Source organism: Myotis yumanensis, unplaced genomic scaffold (assembly GCF_028538775.1).
Source record: "Myotis yumanensis isolate MYYU_CA2020_CCGP unplaced genomic scaffold, mMyoYum1.0.hap1 SCAF_3, whole genome shotgun sequence".
NCBI lineage: Eukaryota > Metazoa > Chordata > Mammalia > Chiroptera > Vespertilionidae > Myotis > Myotis yumanensis.
The window spans coordinates 186810070-186829536 of NW_027223754.1; the positions used below are offsets into that span (position 1 = coordinate 186810070).

Genomic DNA, 19467 nt, shown 5'->3' on the forward strand with positions numbered 1-19467 from the left:
AATGCTTTCCAATCCCAACTTACCACAGCCTCACGCTCTCCAGCACTGCCTTTATATGTGCTTAAATATATTTTTACACACACGCAGAAGGAGCTTGGAATGTAGGTGTACCCCTTAGACAGCAGGCATCTAACATGTGCTAAAATACCCTGACTGTAAGCAGACAAGGCTGGAGTTGATACTGTCTCCCAAAACAAACAAACAAACCCCCTGTTACATTATGGAGCACAGTGACTGCCAACACTGTCTGAGAATATCTGTTCAAAACTGAACTTGAGCGGAAATCGCCACCTGCTGGGTGCTGACTCAAAACACCGCCTCCCACAGCACCTGATCGCCTTCTGCAACTTCTACGCAGGAAGTTCTGTTGCGGCGCAGGTGCAGGCCAAGGCGACTGGTTTTCCTTGTGTTTTCAGATGCTCGGTGACAAGTCAACGAAAACGTTAAAGCACCACCACCCTACTTTAAAAAGGAAGCCATCAGCTGGGCCAACTGCGAAGTCTGTCTGAGTCAGCTTTACAGTAACACCTCCTGGCCAAGTTGGCCTGGAAGCACTCCCCCTAGTGGAGCAGAACGGGAACACAGGCTTCCCACCATCTGCTCCATGGAGCCTGGTGAACCAGGCCAACAGAGCAGGGAAAGAAAGCCTCCCAGAGGAGATGAATCATGAAGGTAGTACTAGGAGTATTACTGGAATAATGACTACCGTTCATTAGTTAAGGGTGACTTAGCTATAATTCTACCACGGGGGCTTTAGGTCCTTTCGCAGATGAGAAAACTGAAGCTCAAAGAGATCAAATTATTTGTCCAAGGTCACACGATGAATGTGAGAGTTAAGATTCAAACAGGTCTCTCTGATTCCGAACCTAAGTTATTTCCAGAATGCTTGTATATAATCTTCAGAGTGAAAAACGTATTTACTTAATTTATCTAGTTGACATACAATTTTACAAGGACTTAACAGACGTCTCTAGTTCCAGGCTTGTGAGATTTTTACCTGGCAAACCTGTTCATCACTTCCTCACAGCACTGACTGTCCCCACCAAGTCAGTCGTTACTTTCTACTAAAGACAGAGATGACATTAATCTGATTAAGGTTATACGTAGTTTTCACGAAATGGAAGTACATTCTAAAGCAGGGGTCCTCAAACTACGGCCCGCGGGCCACATGCAAATACAAATATTGTATTTGTTCCCGTTTTGTTTTTTTACTTCAAAATAAGATATGTGCAGTGTGCATAGGAATTTGTTCATAGTTTTTTTAAAAACTATAGTCCAGCCCTCCAACGGTCTGAGGGACGGTGGCCTGGCCCCCTGTTTAAAAAGTTTGAGGACCCCTGTTCTAAAGTAACCAAATAATCAGCATAGCAAACCTGAAAAGATAAATACAGTCTGTACTATTTGAACAAACAAACAACAGGAAAAAAGTTAACCAAATATGGATTTTTCTGAGGCAGATGAGAAAGACCAGAGGTAGAGAGATGAGCTCCGTATGAGGCCACCAGCACGATTTAGGTGTGTGAAGGAATGAGGCAAGGATAGGAATAGAAGGAAAGAGGAAGAGGTGAATCCACAAGATACTTTTTTCTTTCAGTGTAAGAAACATTAAGACTATAATCAGTATTCTGTTATGCAGAGGAACAAATACAAAATAAAAGGCTCTGCTTCCATAAAGATTTATGACATCAAGACGTGCACTAATGAAACACCTAGAGAGAAAGTATACAATAATGTATTCAATCACCAAAGAAAGGAGCGGGGGGTGGGGGGGAGGTGTATTGAGTACTGGAGCTTACAGCCTTGAAAGCCAGAGAAGACTGCGATGGCCAGAGAAGGTAGGACAAGGTCTGAAGCCAAGCAGGGAACAACCTACAAACTCACAGAATGGTAATAAAGCCAAGTAATAATCAGAAAACTCAGGAAAGTTCAGAACTAAAAGGATCCTCAGGGATCATGTGTCTGTTTCCTGTTTAGTTTTTTTTTTAAGAGACCTCATTTTTTGAGAAGTTTTAGGTTCAGAGCAAAATTGAATGGAAGGCACAGAGGTTTCCCATTTACCCCTTGTTCCCCCCTAACACCACAACACATGTATAGCTTCCCCCACTATCAACACACCCCCGCCCCCCCCCCCCCACACCAGAGCTGGTGATGAACCTCACTGTCGCCTGTCTGTTTTAGATTTGAAAAGTACAAACCAGTGCACAGAAGCCCCCCGCCTATGGTCACATGTCAGGATGCTATCAAAGCCAGGACCACAGTGCCTGGGTCCCCATCCTACATAGCACGTCCTTCCGGGATAAACGCCAAGGCATTAAGTGAAGCATACAGGGCCACATACAGGTTCTCTGGCATTCCACTGTGGGACGCCAAACTTCAACTTCTTCTGTAAGTGTAACTACTGTCAAGCACCAACGCGAGTGAACTTTCTGTAAGGGACCAGAGAAAGCTCTGCTAACCAGAGCTTGAACTCCTTCACAGCTACAAATATAATGAGCACCGCCACAGCCTACCTTCCTCCACACTACAGACTTCATGATTTCCAAGGAAACATGCATGTTCCTCTTTCCATGAGAAAATCAACTGAGTTTTCTGGTAGACAATCTCAGATCTTCAGGTAATGGGAGGTCTTCAGGGTCTGTCCCCTCTGGTCTCTGAGACCATGGAGAAGACACGCTCATGTCCATGTCCAAACTCATCATGAAGAACACTGGTTAGGCTTTTCCACCCGCCACTGGCATCATTTGAATAAAATACGATCATTTTCAGACATAATGCACCTTTCAGATATAATGCACCTGCTTAACCGCCTTACCCTCCTGGGTTTTCTAACTTTTCCCACTCATTTGAACACATTTCTTCACTTAATTTAATCAGAAAAATGAAAGGCTAATTTCTCCACAGTTTCCTTGTCAAAGCTTTGCTAACCAAGTATTTAAAAAATATAATAAACATATTGATATAAAGGTAAAAGCGACTGAGAGGATTCATCAAAACATAATATATAGTAATTTAAGGTTCTCTGAATCTCTAATTAAGCTGAGAAACTTTATAGCTTACTGTTCATAAGAGCCATCTGGGGAGCTTATGAAAATGCAGGTTCCTGGGCCCCGACCATGGACAGCTAAAACTGTTGTGGGGCTCAGGAATGTGCACTGGGTGGTTCTAGTTCAGGGCCACAGCCCGATTGAGCTTCTACAAGGCTAACTGCAGAAGAAGTAATGCAAAGTCTTGGAATAAACCTGCACAGAGAGAGCCTGAATTTCAATTCCAGGACTGCCTCTAACCAGCCACGTGACCATAGGCTTAATTTCCTGTGCCTCAGTTTACTCATCTGTAACAGAAGAGTGTTGGACTAATAGCTAAGATGTCTTCCTGCTATGAAATTGTGAGATATATATATATATATATATATATATATATATATATATAACTATAAATGTGGACACTATTATTTTTCCAGAAAATAGGGTTTGAAATATTCATAAGTAATGTTTACTCAAGGGTCTCTACATTAAAGTGTCTGTAGACCTTATGCTTGCCAGATACCTAGTTGAATGTCATGTTAGACATTTTAATGAAATCAAACACACACACACACACACACACACACACACACACACTCCCCTCTCTTGTGGCCCTGGGTAAGGAGCGTGACCACCATGTGTTCAGTAGAAAAGCTTATCTGAATCTGGATTACAGGAGAAGTTGATTTAGCTACTTTTTTAACAATATGTTTTGGTGTGACATTGGTTAATACGATTATACGGGTTTCAGGGGTACAATTCTATAATACATCTTCTGTATATTACACTGTGTGTTCACCTCCCCAAGTCAAGTCTCTTTCCATCACCAGTTTGGCTACTTTTACCGGACTTGCAAGTATCACAATGTTGACATTATTATCTACATTCCAAAGAAGGCAAAGCGCCACTTCAGTGACACCTTCTTAGGAAGTAATTACCAGGGGCTCCTCTCTGCTGAGACTTTGCTTTAGAGAGGAAGGCCTGACTATACAAAGAGCGTCAGAAGCTGCAGCCAGAGTGTCTCAACGTTTTTAAAAATCTGTATAAACTGGAGCTGAGATGAAACATTTATCCTTCTCTTGCAACCACTTTGGTTTCCAGGGAACTGACTGTCGCGGCTGAGGCAGGCGGAGGAGAGGCACCTCCGCAGCCATACACACAACACACACCAAAGTTAACTGAACAGGTTCAAAGTGCCTTTTTATGCCTTTAACTCAAAGATGAACACATTTCAAGGTGACCCGATCCTCAAGTGACAGGCAGTGCTTTAGAAGGGCCAGAGCTCTCCACTTAAACAATTTCTAGTGACACACGCTCACAGCGCGTCCTCAAGGGCTCCATCTGCCGTCTCATTTCCTAGTCTTGCTTTCCTGGCAGAGGCCTCCCGTTTTAAACGGGCGCTTGAAGTCCGTCTTCCTTCCTAACAATTAAAATCCAAAGGGCTTAGGGACTTTACAAATTTTTTTGCTTTTTAACTTAGCAGACACCATGGAGGACTTTTAATTATTCCCTTATACGACAAACCCACATTATTATTTTGTAGGTTTTTTTTTTTTTCTATGTATCCAACCAGTACCAGAATAATAAAACACAGCCTCCTCTGTCATGCTTGTGAGCAAACAGTGAAAGACTTCTAAGGTAAAATCAAAGTCAGTGTTCACAAAGGGACACCCAATTTAGAAATCTAAAAAGGCACATAATCATCGTGTTGACTTGGCACGTGTATTCCAGACACGGAATATGATTTTTCCTTCTTTCTTCACTAAAATGTTTCTCTTTGTCACGGTAGGAGAATGAGATGATTACCACAGAAATCTGAACGTGGGGTGCCTATGGTTAATGACACCTGCCAGGCTGTCTTTGCTCAGTTCCTTCGGAGAAACTACGCCCGTCAAAGATGTCCTTTCCCGGAAAACCTCCCCTGGCCTCTGTGAGCTCCTCTTTCTCACCTGACCACACCCTACGGTCACTTTTATTGTTGTTAATACTCACCCGAGGATATTTTTCCCATTGATTTTTGGAGAGAGAGTGGAAGAGGGGGGGAGAGAAACACTGATGTGAGACACGTCTATTGGCTGCCTCCTGAACATGTCCCAGTTGAACCCAGGTAAACGCCCTTGACCTTGAATCGAACCCAAGACCCTTCAGAGCGAGGGCTGGGGCTCTAACCACTGAGCAACACCAGCCAGAGTCCCTAGGGTCACTTTTATCTTGCTGCAATGATTTCCATGACTGTCTCCCTTAGTTGACTGTGAGCTCCGGGAGAGCTGAGATAAGGAAGCTGTCCATGTGGAGGTGCCCCAGCCATGAACATGAGCCATAAGTTACAAGTGCCAGGAAAGTGGGCACGCCACTTGTTTATTTTTAATTCTGTACAAATGTATAGTATATGGCAATAAATTTAAAATTTTATTCTGGTCCCCTGAACAAGTGCTCTAAATGAGGGAGTGGAGGTTGGGGAGGGGGGGATGTGAGCAAGGTTGGGGGGAGCCACGATGGCCCATAGCAGGGTATCGGAACCTAAACAAGTGAGGGGGACACTCATACACGGGGGCGGCTCAGAGTCCACTCATAACACGGAGGGTATCTGCACAAAGGGGCAGCCAAATATGGGAGGTCAAGGCAAGCATGAGAATGAGAAGGAAGCTATCTATGTGGAGGGCAGCCTGACCGGCTGCCACAGACCTGCTGGGGGACCATAGGCCGAGGTTCTTCAAGCTGGGTGTGCTGCAGAACCACCCAGAATACTTGTTAAGACTCAGAATGCCAGGCCCCAAGACAGCAACTTCCGGTTCATTAAGACCTCGGGGTGTCTGCATTTTTAATGAGCTCCCCAATAATGTCAATGCTGCTAGTCCAGGGGCCACATTTCTAGTTCAAAGAAATCAAGCAGCTTGGCTGGAGCTAGAGGCCACTGAATAGGAGGACCAGATTTGGGTTTGTCTGGTTTTTCCTCTGACTCCACACTAGTCAAGCCTTCTCTCTACAAGGACACATCTGTCACCTACCCACATAGGACTAACACTGCCCAAAGAAAAACGTTTCTCGAGGTGTATGTTTAGTTGGAGAAAATCAGAAATGAACATTTTAAGTGGAAAATACGTTTAGCAGACAGCACTCACCACTAAACACTGACATAAAAGTTAACATTGAAGTTGGAGGGTTTCTCCTTCTTTCACATATCCAAATGCTAGCATAAAAGAACATTTTCCTTGAAGGGTTTTATCATGAGGGTCAGCCTTAAGTGAACTTATTTTTTTAAGTCTATTAACTAGAAGTATATACATTAAAATATAAGTACTTAGGACTGGATTAGTGATCATTTTAGTTTTTTGTGCTAATTGTATTTTCTAAAACTTTTACAATAAACATGAATTCCTCTTGTAATAAGAAAAAGAGCCCAGCCGGTGTGGTTCAGTGATTGAGCGATGACCTATGAACCAAGAAATCACCGACTGATTTCCAGTCAAGGCATATGCCCTGGGTGCAGGCTCGATTCCCAGGAGCGGGCGTGCAGGAGGCAGCAGATCCATGATTGTCATCCCTGATGAAACGTTTCTACCCCTCTCTTGCTCTTTGAAATCAATAAAAATATATTTCAAAAAATAAAAAGAAGAAAAGTAAAAATTAATTTCTTTAAAAACGTTACAATATGTATCTTAAAAGATTTCATTAGAACAGTGGTGGGCAAACTCATTAGTCAACAGAGCCAAATATCAACAGTACAACGATTGAAATTACTTTTGAGAGCCAAAATTTTTAAACTTAAACTATATAGGTAGGTACATTGTTATTAACTTAATTAGGGTACTCCTAACCTGGCCTTTGCTAAAAACGTCCTCAATCTGATTGAGGTATGTTCGCTGAGGTCGACCCCTTCCAACTCTCCCATCCACACTTGTCTTGTATACTTGTTTCGTCTATCTCCTTTCGTTCAACCTCTCTGTATGTCCAAACCATCTCAACATACCTTTCTCAATCCTCGACACTACATCTTCTTTCACTCCACAACATCCCCTAAAATTAACTTAATAAACTTTACTTAAAGTTTTAAGTCAACTTCGCACTGTACGCGCGTGCCCGCACGTGGTATTTTGTGGAAGAGCCACACTCAAGGGACCAAAGAGCCGCATGTGGCTCGCGAGCCACGGTTTGCCGACCACTGCATTAGAAAACTCTATAGAAGACATCAGAGAAGCAACTGCATAAATTAATAGTGAAGTATTTTTTTTCTAGTACATAAATAATTCAAGTAACTTATTTTAGTATTTTAGGCTAAACCTCTGTCTAGATTAATGATTAATACCAGTGAAGGAAAAACACTTGTGTATCTGATTTTAATTAAACAAAGAAAATAAAACAAAACTATGATCATTGAAATCATTGCATAAAAACCACACTTACTATTATTCTACATAGCAACTGTTTTTGTCTATACTGTTTCTTTTCAACAAATGAATGGAAGTGACTCTAATTCTCGTAAATTAAGAAAGCAAAAATGTTATATGTCAACTAGTGGCCCGGTGCACAGATCCGTGCACATTGAAAGGGAATTAATTAGAAGAAAGATCTCCACAGCAATTACATTACTGCAAAAAATTACATGTCAAAATAGTGTATATAATATAGTATTATAAAATTAATAATACTTTGTATAGAATCCCTGTGTGATCTAATGCTCGATTTCCACAAATAGTTTTAACACAGCTTTATATGTATGCAATTGGCGCCAGCGAGAGCTTTATATGTATTACGCATGCACGAGTCAACGTTTATTTTTAAATTGCCAGAGAATGTCATTATGTACCAGCTAGTCAGTCGGTCGGACATACGTATGGTCGGTCACTTAGCCTTTTATATATATATATATATATATATAGAGAGAGAGAGAGAGAGAGAGAGAGAGAGATTATATCTCAATTTGAAAAGAGAAAGTAAAAATAGTTGAACTGTATTTCTTGAAAGAACAAAAATTAAACCTCTAAGTTTAGGGAAAATAAAGGTTCATCTTCTATGGGCACAAAGTCACTGAGTCACATCCCTGAAGATACCGAGGTAAGACCTGCACCCCATCCCTATCCCTCACCCCCCATTTTTCAGGATCTTCCAATCTAGGGAATATTCCTTTATTACTAAAGTTCACACTCCAGAGGTAGAGCTAGAGTTTAAAACATAATCTCCCAAATGGCAGTGACTAAAGGGGAATCAATTTGGTGAGGAAATCAACTGTCTTTATAAAAATACTAGAGGCCCCGTGCACGAGATTTGTGCACTGTGGTGGGGGGGTTGGGGGGGGATCCCCTCAGTCAGGCCTGCGCCCTCTCACAGTCCAGGAGCCCTCGGAGGATGTCCTTAGCACTGCCGCAGAGGCGGTAGAGGCTCCCGCCACCGCCACTGCGCTCGCGAGCCATAAGTGGCGCAGTGACCATCAGGGGACAACAACTCCTGTGTTGAGCATCTGCCCCCTGAGGGTCAGTGCACGTCATAGGGACTGGTCCTTCCACCATTCAGTCGATTTGCATATTAGCCTTTTATTATATAGGATGCTCTTACCGTTCAACCAAAATTCTAAACTACCTCTAGACTGTTTAGTTAGAAAAGATATTTTTAAAAAATAAAGGTACCCCTATGTTATATATAATTTATAGCTAATGCTCTCAAAATTAGCCCCTAAAAATGTTGTAATGTACCCCATGAATCACAGAAGGACGCCTCAAGAAGTGGAATTAAAGAGTCACATTTATTGCAATCTGGGACTATGAGGGGCCATTCCCCAAATCTCATAGTAATAGGATGGTAGAAAAACCAGACTTATATAGGCAAAAATCACAAAGGTATTGATTACATCCCAGAGTTTGGAATGAGGACCCTGGTTTGCACAAAGCAGTTACAGAAGCGAGATTGAGCCGATTAGTAATCTACAAAGATTAATTATAGTTTTTGGGTCTTGGGACCACTGAGTTGACAGAAACACATTATCTAGAGCCCTCGGGTCTGGAATGAGGAACCTAGTTTGCAAAAAAAGCAGTTTACAGAAACACATTATCTAGAGCCCTTGGGTAACCTGGGTTAAACTTAGGCATGTTATCTAAATTACAGTTTTGGGTCTAGAGCCCTCTGACCTTGGGATAACTGTGCTGTCCTTCCCAGGTAAAGGAAAATGTGCTTTCTAAGACCAGTATGACCACAACCCATGGGATATTCACATTACAATCAATAAGGTATTTAATCGAATGGGATGATTTATATAATTCAGAAAATCAAAATAACCTGTCCATTGTTAAACAAAGCAAATAGGTACCATACTTCAAAAACAGAACTCTATATATTTTTATTAACGCTTACTAGGTAGCCACAATGTATCACACTTTACATCCTCTCATTTAATGTCCAAATCAGTTTATGAGGTAGATACCATTATAAACATTTTACAGATTAGGAACCTTAAGCACTGAGTGGCTAAGGAATGTGCCCAAAGCCACACAGCCAAATTAAAGATCCACCACGCAGATAGCCAAGTTATAAAGCTCACACCGAGATCTTAACCTTTGGCCGATCCTGGTCTATGCTATGTTTGAATGACAAAGTTTTCACACTTTCTGGAAATCACAATTAAGTTTTCTTGCCAGTAGTATTTAACTACAGCCATGACATTTTTTTAAATAGAGAAGTCATTCATTGGGCACTTTTACAAATCTTGGTACCTCTAAGATCAGACCCCATTCTCCATTCTAAGTTACATAGAACCGAGGCCCCACAACTTCTCCACCGCCAAGGCCGCTGCTGGGACGCAGCGGAGTGAACACTCTCTGGAAATCGAGCATTAAGGTCACACGGGGATTCTCTACGAAGTGCGCGAGGTCGGTTCTCAACCAGTTTTGCTTGTTCGGGGTTGGGGGTTCGGGGTCCTGTTCTTTGCAATCCAGGAGCTTAAGGTAAGCGAGCGGGGGGCTGGGAGTCGAATCCTTTCCCACCCCCTCCGCTTAGAAAAAGCCGGCTTGGCTGTCTGGGCCGGCGGGGACGCGCCCCAGGGTGAGGTCTCCCCGGCCCGGCCCGGGGGTTGTGGGGGGCGGCCGGCGCCCCGGCTTCGGCCCGTGGAGCACCCGCGTGGGCCCAGGGCCCGGGGGGCGGCGACCCCCACGCCGGCCGGGAGGCGGCGGCCGGACGCTGGAGGCGGACGCGCGGCAGACGGAGAGGGGCCCTTACCGAGCTCCGTGCCCGGGTTGGGCGGCGACATGGGCGACATGGTGCGGGTCGCTGCAGCGGTCGCCGGGTGCTCCGGCCGGGATCACCTCCGCCAGCCCTTCCTCCTTCCTGTTCGCCCGCGACGACGCCGCGATCGCCCCGCCCTGCGCCCTCGGGGCGGAGCGGGGCACCTCGGCCGGCGGGGCGGACCGGGGCGGGGGCTCCGCGGGGAATCCCGCCGCCCCACTCCGGGGTCCTCCCGGCGAGCTGCGCGGCTCCAGCACCAGCTCCCGGCAGGAACGCTGGCAAAGCCCGTTTTGAAATCCCGAAGTTGCCGGCTGCACGGGGTACCCACGTGTAGGAAGTTTTACTAGTAACTGCGAGATGGCATTCCAAGACGGGAGGCAGCGCTGTGGCCAGGAGAAGAAGGGGCCCAGGAGTGAGAACCTGGTTTCTCCCTGCGCGCATCACATGCCCTGCCAAGCTTCAGGTTCTTCATCTGTAAGAAATGACCTTGACAACGTCTTGGAGCTCTAAACTCTGAATGTGTGACGCTAAGATTTTTTTCCAGTCTGACTTTTGTGATCAGAAGTTTCAAATGGTCTGAAGTCGCTCAACATAGGCTACTAGTCAATTCATCTGTACTCACAATCCTAGAAGAAAACTTAGTTATGGCTTGTCTGCCATGAACCGGTTACTGCTTCCAGATGTATGCTAGCGTTTGAGTCTAGAACAGTCCTGCCGAGAATGTGTTATATCTACACAGCTATCCCTACATACACCAGATTTCTGAAGAGAGAGCCATCCTGAGGTCGTGGAAACTGAGCAGGCTCAGAATGCATAGAACCCCCAATGTGCCAGCAATTCCACTGAATAACTACATGATTCTAGGAATGTTATTGTCTACTTGTCTGAGAAATGGGGATCCAAATGTATTCGCCTGTAAAGTTGTTATATATGTGGAAAGCCTGTAGTAGGTGTTCAGCAAATGGAAGCTGTTAATGTTATTGTCAGGTTCACAGGGCAGTCTGGGGATTAAATAGGAAAAGTAATCCCAGTCCTATTCCCTTATACTGAGCTGCCTCTCAGCCTTGTCAACACAGAATTATTGTGAGTATTTTGGATGTATCTAGGTTCTATTCATACATATAATAACATTTCCCCTTTATTTTTAGTTTAAAGATAAAATTTAAAAAGCAGGCCCTTAAAGCCTGGAGCTGACCTAGCACAGCTACATCACCATGCTCTCCAGTTAAACATAGACAATGTCACAGAATGCCAACATCAGCCAAGGCCATGGTGACCATGATGAATCAACAAAAACAAGACTACTCATAATCATGTCTGAACACAGGAAAAATAAAAATGAGCATTGCCCAAACCACAAACATGGCCTAATAGCCTCCTCCTATCCTGCCTAATATAAGTGACTGTCACTTCTTTACCCATCAGTTTTAGTCTCATTCCATTCTTCTTGTGTTTTAGATAATAATTAAGTTGCCTTGTCATAGAATTATCACTGCTTCCTGCCAGCAATCTAATCCAGAGCAGTGGCCCAATACCTTGAACTTTCCCCAAATCACCAAACACAAGGCCAAATCCCATGTCATTTCTGTCATCCTCTTCCTGAGACATCTCACAATTCCCCATGGTGAGCATTCTCCCTTGTTGCATCAAGTCAACGAACCCAAATTTATCCAACTACAGATGTGTTCCTGGTGGTCTTCAAATGGAAAGCATTGACATCCTTAAGAGATACAAAGACAACAAATAGAATCCAATTTAAAGGGAAGATACAACTCTAAGCCAAATTCCAAACCATTCATTATACACTCATGTATAGTGTAAATTTATTAAAACTAAAACAAAAAGCTGTGAGAATCCCAACTTAAGCTGAAAACCAGAATCGGGGCAGCCTCCTACAGCAAGCATGTTAGCAATATGTCTAAAAAGAATTTCTCAAGGACTTTTTCCTAAATTTGACCTGTTATACAGTACTAATCTAGATTTAATCTCTAGAGTTTGAAAGTGTATTAAATTGGCAGCATTCTGAGAGATAGTGGTGATAGAATGCAAAAAATAAATAAATAAAAATGAGTTTCTTTAATGGAGAAATGTTGCCAAGGTTCACTTTGTGAGTTCCCCTTTTAAATGTATTGCCTTCCGAAACTTCTGAAGAGCCCCTAAGGCAAGGCCTCTCAAAAGAAAGATCTATAGACCACCACTACGACATTGGAATCCCCCAAGAGGTTTTTCTTCTAGTCAATTCTAGGCTTCACAACAGCCCTACTGAATCTGAATCTCTAGGGCCCTGGAATCTGTATTTTTAACAAGTTCCCTCAAATGATATTCATGTGCGCTGAATATAAAGAATCATTAACCTAGATGCACAGGAGAGCAAACTATGCTTGCCCATCTGCTGCTATTCCTGGACTGGCTCTTGTGAACCTGTCTTTATTTTATTCTTTTTATCCATGAAGACTTTGCATATCATTCCTTTTTGTGGATGTTTTTAATAAAAATTTTAAATTGCCATATAAAGTGTCTGTCTTTCCATCCCCACCCCTTCTTCAATTAAAATTAAAGCCCCAGGAATGTATCATATTTATCTTGAAGCCTGAAGAACCTACCTGGCCTGGGAGATAGGAGTAAAATTTCAAGGGCATTGACTATTTGCTGATTTGTCGTAAGCCTCGCGTCTAGTACAGTACTTGGCACATAGTAGGCTGTGAATATTTGTTAGATAAATGATTGCATATTACTGTGCTATTTTCTTAGGGTACCCATTGTTTTATCCAGCCCAATTTCATTTGACTGGTCTCTAATTCTATGATTTCTCAGAGCAGTCATTCCACTTAGTCGATCCATTTAGACTGGACTGTAAACCAGTGTTTCTAAGGTAGATGGGGAAAGTATAGAAGCGGGAAGGACTAGCGAGGAGTCTGAATATTAGAATTAAATTATTTCACAACTGGAGGGAGACTTATAGACCATCTAATTCCTACTTCACAGTGAAATAAGAAAGATAAGAATTATACTCAGTCTGTTATGAAGCTAAATTTATTCAATTTAAAGAACAGTTCTTCATTCTGAGACTACAGCCTTCACTACAACTTGGATTTTAAAATGTCCTATTTTAAATGAAGATTGTGGTGGCAATTTATTTTCTTTTTTAATAGCTTCACGTGCCAATATTAGAAGCAGACATTCTATCATACCCACCTCCATTTTTCTAACCTATTGGTCCACCAAATCCCAAAGTTAGGGAATTACTGAACAAATATATATTAACTAATATTCTTATGAGGTAAGCCCTTTACATCAATTATTTGATATTTCCATCTAAAAAAAATTCTATGTGAGAGAACTATCACCTCCCTTTACAGATAAAGAAGTTGAGTCTTAGAGAGTTTAGACTATAAGTGTTAGAGGATGATTCAACCCCTGGCTATATAACCCTTCAAAACACACTTACTAGCCCACTCTCTCTCTTTCTCTCTCTGAACCCGAACTCATTAGACAAACCATTTAGCCCCTCTAAAATCAGGCTTCCCATTACATTCATGTGCCACTTAGCAACAGGGATACGTTCTATGAAATGCATTGTTAGGTGAGTTCATCACTGTGTGAACATCACTGGGTGCACTTACCCAAACCTCGATGGGGTAGCTCACTACACTCCTAGGCTATATGGTGCAGCCTATTGCTCCTAGGCCACAGACCTGTGCAGCATGCTACTGTACTCTATACTCTAGGCAATTGTAACACAATGGTATTTGTGCAACTAAACATATCTAAACATAGAATGGTACAGGAAGAGTATGGTATAAAAGTTAAAAGGGTTCCTCTGTCTAGGGCACTTACCAGGAATACAGCTGGCAGTATTGGAAATTGCTCTGGGTGAGTGGCAATGTGAAGGCCTAGGACATTCCTGTTTACCGCTGTGTACTTTATAATATTGCACTTAGGCTACACCAAACTTATAAAACACAAGATTAAATCTAACACAAGAGAAAATGATGCATCAAGAGATGTGGTAAACATGAGATGAGGTTGCTGCCGGCGATACATGGCACACTGTTTTACAGCAAATTTTTTTTAAAGTAGACATACACTTGAAAATAATGATAAAAAGCATAGTATAGTGAATACATAAACCAGTAACATAGTTTATTATTATAGAGTATAATATATTCTACATAACTGTCTGTACTATAATTATATGACTGGCTGTGCAGATTTGTTAACACAAGCATCACCACAAAAGTGAGTAATACATGTACAACAACAGGTAAGACAGCAATGATGTCACTGGGTGATGAGCTTTGGCTCCATTATAATCTTACCAGAGGCTTGGTGCACGAAAATTTGTGCACTCACAGGGGGTTCCTCAGCCCAGCCTGTGCCCTCTGGCAGCCTGGGAGCCCTCAGGGGATGTCTGATTGACGGCTTAGGCCCGCTCCCTAAGCCTAAGCCATCAGTTGGACATCATTAGCGCTGCCAAGGAGGTAGGTGCTCCTGCCACCACTGCTGCATTCACAGCCGTCAGCCCAGCTTGTGGTTGAGTGGAGCTCCCCCTGTGGGAGCGCGCTGACCACCAGGGGGTAGCTCCTGCATTGAGCATCTGCCCCATGGCATCATAGTGACTGGTTATTCCACTGTTAGGGTCAATTTGCATATTACCCTTTTATTATATAGGACTAGAGGCCCAGTGCATGAAAATTTGTGCACTGGTGTGGGGGGAGCAGTCCCTCAGCCCAGCCTGCCCCTTCTCACAGTCTGGGAGCCCTCAGGGGATGTCCAACTGATGGCTTAAGCCCGCTCCCTGTGGGGAGTAGGCCTAAGCCACAGTCTGGCCTCCCTCTGCAGGAGGCGACCTGCTGATCAGGGGAAGGCACCACCCCAGTCAACCCCTCACTGCTGCTGCCTCAGGCCTCCCTCTGCAGGAGGCGACTTGGTTGATCAGGGAAGGCGACACCCCCATCATGCCTCTGCTGCTGCCACGGTGGCTGCCTGAGCCTTGGCCTGACCCTCGCAGCAGCAGCCACCGCCTCGGCCCAGCCCTCGCAGCAACAGCCACCATCCGCGGCTTGCCTGAGCCTTGGCCCGGCCCTCGCAGCAGCAGCCACCACCTCGGCCTGGCCCTTGCAGCAGCAGCCGCCATCCGCAGCTGTGGCTTTGTCCGAAAGGATGTCCGGTCTAATTAGCATATTACCCTTTTATTAGTATAGACGGGACTACCGTTGTATATGCAATCTTGTAAACTAAAATCAGTTATTTTCCACTACACCAAGTTCCATTCTCTCATTAGCTGTGTGAAGTGATTCAACCTATAAAATATTGCCCAGTAGCTATCAGCTGCATACTTTGACCTTGTTTCCACAGGTAAATTAGTCAGAGGCTGCATTTGTTTCTTCAGGAACTCTATTGGTTTTAAAGTACCACTGACTAGGTGACACTGTGTCTATCTAGTTCACATTTTGTCCACACTGAAAATTGTGCTTTTCTATAGATAAGAAAGCCAAGCCTCCAGAGAATGTTCTTGGCTCCAGCACTTTTTCCTCAGGAATCCTCCTTGTGTAAGAGAACACTATGTAATGTATATGGTAAAACATAAGGTACCGCCCAGCTGGCATGGCTCAGTGGTTGAGTGTTGACCTATGAACCAGGTCATAGTTCTATTCCTAGTCAGGGCACATGCCCAGGTTGAGGGCTCTATCCCCAGTGTGGGCATGCAGGAGGCAGCTGATCAATGATTCTCTCTCATCACTGATGTTTCTATCTCTCTCTCCCTTTCTCTGAAATCAATAAAAATATATTTTAAAAAACATAAGGAACCTACTAAAGATATATTTTCCTTTGGTCTACATTTTCAACTCCCCATTTTATTGTTGCTGCTTTCTGAAAAATTACATCCCTTTCCCCACCCCCCACCTTAGCCTCAAAGAAAAGGCAGGCTAAATTAATATTCCATTGAACTTAAACTATTAAAAATGTAACCTACAAGTTAATATGAATTATGGTACATCTTTACTATACTGTTTTGTAGCCATTGACTAGAATTGTTGCACTTTATTTACTGATGGGAAAAACATGGAATTGGTGGACCACACCCAACCTGGTTTCTTTGAAGAAACCTCTGGATGACACTAAAACTGAAAAATAATGATTCATAAGGTAAATTACTAAAAATGAGGCAGGATTTGGGATTACCATGACCTATAGGACATCTACACTAATAAAAGAGAAAGATGCAAATGGACAGTTCCTTCACGATGCCCACCAGCCAATCAGGAGTGAGTATGGAAATTAACCTCATCGCCTCCATGGAGACTGACAGCATGGAGGAGGCAGCTCCCAGAAAGGCCTGCTTGGCAGTCACTGTGGTGTGGAGCAGGCAGGCCCCACAGAGAACCACAGGGAGCGGGCCTAAGCCATCAGCAGGACATCCCCTGAGGGCTCCTGGATTGGAGAAGGTGTAGGTCAGGCTGAAGGACACACTCCCCCCAACCCCCCCGCACGAATTTTGTGCACTGGGCCTCTAGTTAAATATAAAAAGGAAGCCCCAGAGCAAGAATGCAATGGGAAGGAAAGTGGTGATTAAGGGACTAGAGCAGGGGTGGGCAAACTTTTTGACTCGAGGGCCACAATGGGTTCTTAAACTGGACCGGAGGGCCGGAACAAAAGCATGGATGGAGTGTTTGTGTGAACTAATATAAATTCAAAGTAAACATCATTACATAAAAGGGTACGGTCTTTTTTTTTTAGTTTTATTCATTTCAAACGGGCTGGATCCCGCCCGCGGGCCGTAGTTTGCCCACGGCTGGACTAGAGCATACAAGTTGGACTTCTCCTAGGTAATTAACTGGGTCTCAGGTTGGCTGAGGCTGCCCAGGGGTTCACAGGACAAGCAAGGGCTTTGAACAGGTTCCTCCCATGCCTCATTCTTCACAGACGGGGGTCTGCTACATGGGGGATAGATAACTAGAAAATAATCATCCTCGTCTGATAAGATCTGGTGCTAACCTAGGGCCTTGTTTTAACAACTTTTGAGTATTTACAACATACCAGCCCCCCTTCCAAGCAAAGGTAGTATTAGTGAAGACAAACTTCAGACAGTGCTAAGAACTATGAATAAAATGGGACAAAGTAACAGTGACAAAAGAAGGGATGCAGAACTTGAGGCCTGGATCACAAAAGGGTTAGCCATACAAAAATTTAGGAAAGAGTGGACCAAGTAGCAAAAACAGCACGCCAAGTGAAAAGGCCTTGAGATGGAATAAAGTAAATTTGGCTAAAGCAGTGCAAGCAAGAGACAAAAATAAAGATCGCAGAAGGCTAGAATCAGATCATAGTAAAAATATGGTATAATGGGAAGCCACTATGGATGTAAACAAGGCAGTCAACTGGCCTCTTCAAATTCTAAAGCAATCACCTTTCCTACTTCATATAGCATGAATGGGATACAGGCAGAGTGGGGGAGTAGGGGTAAGAAAGTACAGTTAGGCCCTAGCTGTTTTGGCTCACTGGATAGAGCGTCGGGCTGGGGACTGAAGGGTTCCAAGTTTGATTCTGGTCAAGGGCATGTACCTTGGTTGCAGGCACATCCCCAGTAGGTGGTGTGCAGGAGGCAGCTGATCGATGCTTCTCTCTCATCGATGTTTCTAACTCTATCCCTCTCCCTTCCTCTCTGTAAAAAGTCAATAAAATATATATTTAAAAAAAAAAAAGAAAAGAAAGTACAGTTAGGAAGGCAAGGTAAAAGTCCAAATGAGAAATAAAGATAGTCTGGCCTTGGTGGCAACAAAGATGAGGCAAGGTACAGATTCGGAAGAGCCACAGGACTTCCATGTGGACTAGATGGGGATTACAGAGAATGAAGTTGAGCACTTTTTTGTCTTTTTAGTTTGAACTAATGAGCATCAGTTACTGGCATGGGTAACAAGTTGAGAAGGAAACAGGTTCGGTTGAAAAATGAAAATGTTTTAGATAGGGAAGTCTGGGATGCTTATGAAAGGTTAAGGTGGGACATTTAAATGTGCCATTAAACTCTGGTGCTCAGGAAGGAACCATGAGTATGGTTTCATAGAAGTCCAAGAAAATATTTCAAAAACAAGTAAATAGAGAAGTACTGAATGCTGCTGGAGGTTTTAGTAAGATGAGGACAGAAAAGTAATAGCTGGATTAGAAACATGCAGGACATTGGAGACTTTTGTAAGTACAATTATACACACTTGAACTTTTTGCTAAAATAAATTCTACTGTAGGGCCCATTACTAAGTGTGGTATGCAGACTAATGGCCCCCCAAAGATATCCATGTTCTAATCTGTGAATGTTAACTTACATGGCAAGACGGACTTTGCAGATGTGATTATATTAGGATCTTGAACTCGGGTATTCTCCAGGTGGGTCCAATGTAATAAAAAACACTTTTAAGTGAAAAAGGGTAGCAGATCAGATTTGAAGATGCTATGCTGCTGGTTTTGAAGACAGAGGGAAGGACCATCAGCCCAGGAACGCTGGTGGCCCCTAGAGTCCAGAGGAATGCAACCCTGCCAGCACCTCAATTTTAGCCCAGTAAAACTATTTTCAGATTTCTGACCTCCTTAACTTACTCAGTATACACAAGGCTATAAAGAAAACCAAGGCTAACCTTGTGAGTTAAACTAGTAAAGTTCCTACAAACATACCTTCTGTTGTTAAAAGTAGGTATTAATTATAAGCAACTCTATTACTTAGCAAAATGAAACAAAATGACTTAATGGGGAAACCGGTACCTTAAACTGTGATAAAAGCGCACGAGCTTGACAGCTGATCCAACACATCAGAGATCTGACCAACGTGAACATTCTAGTCACAAAAGAGTAAGGCCTATCAGGACAGCGCTTCATGTCCTGAAACTCAACTTACAAAATAAAACTTAAGATTTCAAGCTATATGCCACCCAGTGGTGGTGTCAGCATGTACCTGTATAGGGTCTTCAGAGTTTTAAAAAATCTAAGTAGAATACATTCCCTTGGATCATAAATACCAAGGTACTTCATGAGTCTAACCTAGTGCATATAGATCTCAACTTATGTAGCATACAATAAATATCTGACTGGAGTCTGGCAACCTGTGACACTGATACCACTTCTATAAAGCAGAGGACCAGACATGTAAGTTGGCTTTCCCTATGGCAAACCTCTCTTGGCCTTCTAAGATGGTCATAACGCACAGTGCTTTCTTCCAGTCACCACCAGTCAATAACTTACATTC

The 19467-nt window shown here is 43.3% G+C and overlaps 1 protein-coding gene across 1 annotated transcript in view; it reads right to left on the minus strand.

The window, feature by feature from the left end:
• DERA (deoxyribose-phosphate aldolase) overlaps nucleotides 1-10344 on the minus strand; it is a 92572-nt gene extending 82228 nt beyond the window's left edge. The window contains exon 1 of the mRNA XM_070410635.1: nucleotides 10230-10344. Coding sequence (XP_070266736.1) covers nucleotides 10230-10269 — 40 coding nt within the window. The 5' untranslated portion in view covers nucleotides 10270-10344. The remainder of the gene's footprint in view (nucleotides 1-10229) is intronic.
• Between the last annotated feature and the right edge of the window lie 9123 nt (nucleotides 10345-19467).